The sequence below is a fragment of the Corticium candelabrum genome, chromosome 11 (genome assembly GCF_963422355.1).
Source record: "Corticium candelabrum chromosome 11, ooCorCand1.1, whole genome shotgun sequence".
In the NCBI taxonomy this organism is placed as follows: Eukaryota; Metazoa; Porifera; class Homoscleromorpha; order Homosclerophorida; family Plakinidae; genus Corticium; species Corticium candelabrum.
This window is the reverse complement of record NC_085095.1, coordinates 4,177,636-4,184,619: the sequence shown is the minus strand read 5'-3', so window position 1 is coordinate 4,184,619 and position 6,984 is coordinate 4,177,636. Positions and strand designations below refer to the sequence as shown.

The window sequence follows — 6,984 nt, the reverse complement described above, 5'->3', positions numbered from 1 at the left end:
ACGTCAGCAAGAGTCGTGTCCATAGGGCACCGTTGGCCTGACTCACGTGAAGATTGACCTCCAGCACTAACTAGAGCAGTCACGGGTCTACCTAGATGGTTTGATACTAAACTATAAATGTCCTCGGCCCCTACAACAGACAACTTCGAACAAGACGCAGTACAATCACTAGACACACATTCAGACGAAGGATTAGCTTAGCCCGACGAACAAACTATCTAGCGTTGACTGGGAACAGAACCGAACAAACTGACTAGGAACAACCGTAGAAACCCCGCAAACTACACTAACGGACAACAGAAAAGAACACTCCGTGCCTCCACAACAGCAGACTCTTTTCGACAAGCTCACGGTTGACACGATGCGCGATAGAAGAACCCGGACAAAGCCCGGATGTTTAGCGGAGATGCTAGGTAGGAGAAAATCTATCACAAATACACCCTATCAAAATGATACACATACCTGATAGAACAGAAATCTGTCGTTCAGTACAAACATTTGAGCTTGCGGACAAAATAAAAAATAAAAAATAAATCCGTGCGGAGCCGAAAATCGGTGCGCGCGCTCCTGTCAAACAACTATTTTTTTCTTGTGGCCTTACATGCCTTTATTTACTATTATTGAAAAATTGATCTCATTTGCATATACTTGTAGTACACTTACTCACTGTTCCTCTAGTAAGAGTCTCTCTGATGAATTTATGGTCGTGTGATAGTGATATTTTGATAACAATTAATACTATCATATTTGTGACACAAGCAAGACTTTGGGTTGATTTGATTTCAAGAGCAGCCACTACCCACTGTTTCAACTCTTCTTTCAATTTTCTAGATCTCTGCAGTGGTGCCACATCTAGCACAAGACTGGTAATCTCTTCCAGGATGAACAGTTTCTCCACTTTTTCTCTTCCTCATATTAGATGCATATTCAGAGTAGGTATTCTAGTGCATGAACAAACAGTTCAGCCTCTACATCTCTTCAACATCAATCCCCTTGGCTAGTTATGACTCCTTATATTATCAAAACACTTACAACTATCAGCAAACTCGAAAATCAATTTGATAGAGTTACAGAAGAACAGAAAAAGAGAACACTAAAAACTCATTACAAAGAAGTAAAGGAATACCGTAACTCGTTGAAAACAGCACCCAGCGCAGAGAAATCTCAACAGAGTAGCGATATCCCACCATATAAGACTGCTGAGGCGCAGAACCGTGGTTTCTACTTGACGATTCTTACCCTCATTACTGCACAGTGCGTCAAGTTTGGGGTCAGAAACCTCCCGTGTTTGTAGATGCACACCAGATTTTAGAATGCAGTAAAACGCGATCACATGCCCTCTTTACAATTTACTAGGTTGTTGGTGAAAAAACACCAAGAGACGGCAGTGTGCTCAAAAACTAGCGAGACGCTGCCACGTGATTAGTCGCAAAAAGAGTCCCGGATCTGATCTCGGTCACTCGTTCTCTGCCAAATAGCTGCAGCCAGACCTAGCTGCTACGCCAGCGTCATAGTCCTACTGGATAGCAACTAGGTAGAGCGGGTCACGTTAGTATCCGTCGTAACGTTGCTGCTGTAGAACTTGAAAACTGATCGCACCTATTCTCGGTCACAGAGTATCATATCCCGGTCAGTGCTTGCCATCTCGTTTCTACAACTCCATTTGAGACGCAAGTCATCTCTGTCGATAGGCTCCTTATATGACTTCCTTTCGCCAAATTGTTGGTTTTGTCTTGTGTGGTATAGCGAGCATGCGCTTTAGGAATGACTGCGGTTTGCGTACGTGTTATATTAGTCTAGCGTAAACTAGCGTTGAGTGCTCTTGTGCAGTAGAGTACGTGTCGTTCACTGTAGCAGAATAGATTCTGGTATAACCGGTCCACTGAGTCGGTATACGCGATATACTTAGCCTAGACTACAGCGGAGTAGTATTACGGCTATTTTTGCAAGGGACAGGGGCATATTAGTCGAGTATGCCGGAAGAGAATGCAGAGTAGAGATTCCAAAGACACAGCACGTGGAAAGGGAAAGCCCCGAACTACCCATCATGCAGATGAGGAATCGCTTAGTGTTGTTTATAGTATCTCAAACAAGAGAGGTGTCACAGTGGAAATGGACGTTGCTGGAAGACAGATAGAGTTAGAAATCGATACCGGAGCAACAGTTACGGTTATCCCCACTAGTACATATCAGAAGTACTTGAAACATATACAGTTGCGCCCAAGTACCACCAGATTACACACGTACAATGGACAGCCCTTGAATGTGCAAGGAGAAGCGGAAGTTCCTGCAAGATACAAGGGACAGCAAGTAAATGTAAAGTTTCATGTGCTAAAAGTGAAGAATAAGCCCGCCATCCTAGAAAGAGACTGGTTGAAACATTTTAAACTAGATTGAGATTCAGTCTTCACTGTACAGAAATTTCAGGCAATAGACCCAGTGGAAACCTTTCCACAGTTGTTTGGCACTGGGGTAGGTACATTGGTTGAATATCAGGCCAACATCATGTTGAATACAGATGCCAAACCAAAGTTTCATCGACCCAGACCGATTCCATATGCCTTGCATAGTAAGGTCGATGCTGAACTCGAACGGATGCGGAAGGAAGGTATTCTAAAACCAGTAGAGAAGAGTGAATCGGCAGCACCCATCGTGGTAGTTGGAAAGGGGGATGGAAATGTTAGAATATGTGGCGACTACAAGGTCACCATCAATCCCTATGTTGATTTGGATCAATATCCAATGCCGAATCCAGATGACTTGTTTTCGACCTTAGCAGGAGGGAAGAAATTTTCTCGTTTGGATCTCAAACAAGCGTATCAACAGATGTTAGTAGACCCCAGAAGTCAGCCATACCTAACTATTAATACACACAAGGGCATGTTTACGTACACAAGGATGCCATTTGGCATAAGCTCAGCACCCAGTATATGGAAACGAGCTATAGATAACGTTCTATCAGGACTGGACGGAGTCATCTGCTACATAGATGATATTCTAATAGTGGGCAACAGTGATGAACAGCATAACCAAAGGTTATTCAAGGTCTTGCAAAGACTGAACCAAGCCGGAACTAAGCTAAAAATGGAAAAATGTGAATTTGGCAAGTCTAAGGTAGAATATTTGGGCACGTGGTGAGTGCAGAAGGCATATCCATCTCGGAGTAAGATGGAAGCGATTCAAAATGCACCTGACCCTAGTAACGTGACTAAATTGAAGGCTTTCTCGGGACCTCTAAATTATTATGGGAAGTTCTTACCTAATTTGTCATCAACATTACAACCACTGTATATCTTATTGAAGAAACAGCAACGTTGGAAGTGGTGAATCAACAGAGAAAGACATTCCGGCAGGCAAAACAAATACTTGTGAAATCAAACTTACTAGTACATTATGATTTGGGTAAGCCCATCAAGTTAAGTTGCGATGCTTCACCATATAGAGTAGGAGCGTGTCTAAGTCATGTCATGGAAGATGGCACTGAACGCCCAGTCGCATTTGCGTCACGAACACTAGCTCCAGCTGAGAAGAATTATGCTCTTTTAGAAAAGAGGACCTAGCCTTGATTTAAGGAGTAAAACACTTCCAGAAATACCTGATGGAAAGGAAATTTACGCTATTAACCTATCATCGACCGCTACTGAGGATTCTAGGAGCTAAGAAAGGAGTTCCTACGCTAGCAGCTGCACGAATGCAGCGCTGGGCATTCATATTAAGTGCGTACAGCTATGAGCTAGAATACAGGGCAGGGCAGGATAACAAGGAAGCTGATGTATTGTCTCGACTTCTATACCAGTAGAAGAGATTGATCCAAATGAACAAGTCTTTGGAGTGGATTATTGTGAACCATTGCCCATGACTGCCAAGAGATTGCAAAGGCAACCCAATTGAATGTGGTGACAAGGAGAGCATATCAATATACTCGATACGGATGGACTACCAGAGATGTGAACCAATCCTTACAACCATTTGCTAAACGTGCTAATGAGTTATCGATTGAAGGAGGCTGCTTATTGTGGGGCAGCAGAGTTATCATCACAGAGGAATTGAGAAAGACCGTATTAGCGCAGATACATGAGAGTCATCTGGGGACCAGCAAAATGAAGGCCTTAGCCAGAAGTTATGTGTGGTGGCCAAACCTGGACAGGGATATAGAAGATTTGGCAAGATCATGGGAACAGTGTCAAAACCAGAAGAGTAGACCAAGTACTAGTAAACCCTCACATCCACGGATCTACCCAACATCACCATGGGAACATGTCCATGCAGATTTTGCAGAATTTGCGGGGAAGCAGTATTACTTATTGCAGACGCCTTCTCTAAATGGCCGGAAGTCCACGAACTGAGTATACATGCTACTACAGGGCAGACAATTGAAGCTATGCGAAGAAGCTTTTCTTGTCATGGATTGCCACAGCGACTTGTAACCGACAACGGTCCTCAGGTTAGGGCACAAGACTTCAAGGAGTTTATGGAGGCCAATGGAATCAAGCATCAACTGACTCCACCCTACCATCCTGCATCTAATGGACAGGTAGAGCGAATGGTACAAGAGTTAAAAAAGAGCTTGAAGGGTCGACCAGCGGGAAGATCGATAAGTCATCAAGTGTCTTCGTTCCTTCTACACTATCGTACGACTCCACATACTGCAACAGGCAAAACTCCTGCCGAACTGTTGATCAAACGAATACCAAGAACCAAGTTATCTTTGTTGCGCCCAGAGGTAAGTGGCATTGACAGAGATGAGCAGAGAATCAAGTTCGAGGAAGCTACCATACGATCAAGACAACTGAATCCTGGTTGTAAAGTCAGTGTGTGGAATCCATGTCAAGACAGTCGTGGTAGGTGGTTGGTGGGAACCGTTGAACAACAGCTAGGACCAACCAACTATTTAGTGAATGTGGAAGGACATTCCAGGCACGTGCATACAGACCAAATGCGTTGGAGAGATCAACGGAGTGTACCAGAAACAGCTGATGTAAGTGTACCAGAGATACAGGTGGAAGAGATACAAGTACCAGTCATTCCTGTGAAAGAGACAGGACAAGTAGTTCAATCTACTCAACACAAGGATCAAGATGACGAGTCTACCTTGATCTCCAAGGAAATGTTATCACCTCCAGAAGACCACGAGATTGAGACTCCCGAACGATATCCAAAGAGACAAAACAGACAACCACCAGCAAGATATCGTGAACAATAGATAAGGACAGCACCAGACTAAGGAAGGGAGAGTGTGGTATAGCGAGCATGCACTTTAGGTATGACTGCGGTTTGCGTACGTGTTATATTAGTCTAGCGTAAACTAGCGTTGAGTGCTCTTGTGCAGTAGAGTACGTGTAGTCTCGCGTAGCCAACCCCTCCCCTTTTTTATATCTACCGGCGGGGAAGAGTTTGGTGAAATAATTTGCACACAAGCAGTGGTGCCAGGCATACGCCCTCGTCTTTCCAACTAGTAATTAGATGAAGGTTAAGCTGACAGGTGATAATTACTGGAAACATTCTTCTCTCTCCTGTCGACGAGAAAGCACTTGTTGGAAGGCTTACAACAATCAATGGACAGACTTTACGATAGTATGGTATTGTTCTTGGTATAGGGCGTTTAGGTAGCTACGAATTCACGCAAACTGCACGCTAACCTCTGCATAATTAATTGTTTCAACCTGCCATGCCATTGCCTCGACCTCTTCCCGCAACCCTTGAATTTGCTGATCTAGCCAAAGAAACGAAGCAAGCTACGTTCGGCAATGTATCACAAACAGGCTCGATCCAGCTGCTTCTGTCTAGCTAGTCAGCTGGTCCACAAGAGAATGTCCGTAACACTTTTAGTTTATCTAGACTTGCCAAGATGTCTACATCGCTTGAGCATTGCATGAGCCGTTTCTTTTTCTTTGTTTTGCGTTTTGCTGGAAAGAGACTCCAAGCACAAAGCACAACAGTCCGCATCCTTTGGTGTAAATAGCAATCAACTTGGGTGGGGTTGATTACACGTTTACGTTAATGTAATTATCTGCCACCCGGAAGTCGGTGGCGGATGGCACCACTACTTGTGTGCAATTTCACCAAACCCTTCCCCGCCGATAGATGTAAAAAGGGGAGGGGTTTGGCTACGCGAGACTAGAGTACGTGTCGTGCACTGTAGCAGAATAGCTTCTGGTATAACCGGTCCACTGAGTCGGTATATGCGATATACTTAGCCTAGACTACAGCGGAGTAGTATTACGGCTGGTGAGCTATACAACATCTTGTCAACCTCTACTCTCGCAGACAACGAAGAAGACGGATGACTCACGGGACATAATCTCGGTCACCTGATCTCGAGTGATTTTCTCTCTTCAGACGCAGATCTGAGGCGTTCTTTTGGCTAATGTTATAGTCATCACCGCTGGCTACTATGCCTACGGGGTGACGTTAGTGCTCATCGTACTGTTGCTACGGCAGAACGTGACATGTGAGAGACAAATAGTTGGACATCCGGGATCATATCTCGGTCAGTCGCTTTCATCGCGTTTCTACAAGACGAATTGAGACGGTAGTCATGTCTGTTGAAAGGTTCGCTTTGGATGTTTCTGCCACTGAATAGCCGGTTTTGTCTCTTCAGTTTTTCTGTTGCAGGGCGGTGAGAAAGGTGATGGCGTACGGGACATAATCTCGGTCACGCGATTTTGAGAAAGACGGGTGTGTTTAACTTACTATTTTTAGCACTTCAAGCTTGCAACGTGATGACTCTGAATTTTCACATTTTGTTGGCAGTTAACCAGAGAGTATTCCTACCTGTTTCTACATTCTTGACTGGCAGATATAATGATTCTTTATCTTGGATGGTATGATTGATGATTTTATCAAGTAGAATTGCACAAAAACTGCTTTTTTACTTTTATCCTGACAACTTATGAAAATGGTGACATGTTGCCAAAGAGAAAACAATCTTTCTCATGACACAGTTCTGAGTCTGAGACAGTTATGATAATTAGTCCAGTGAAG

General features: G+C 44.0%; 1 protein-coding gene across 1 annotated transcript; it reads left to right on the top strand.

Moving 5' to 3' along the window:
- The first annotated feature begins 4,249 nt into the window (after nucleotides 1-4,249).
- Nucleotides 4,250-5,203, top strand: LOC134187144 (uncharacterized protein K02A2.6-like). The gene has a single exon (XM_062655261.1). It carries the CDS (start codon nucleotides 4,250-4,252, stop codon nucleotides 5,201-5,203), a length of 954 nt encoding a protein of 317 aa, XP_062511245.1.
- Nucleotides 5,204-6,984: the final 1,781 nt, after the last annotated feature.

Bases quoted from the DNA above. Each gene is read 5' to 3' on its own strand.
- LOC134187144 (XM_062655261.1), top strand. From the start codon at position 4,250: ATGGGAACATGTCCATGCAGATTTTGCAGAATTTGCGGGGAAGCAGTA.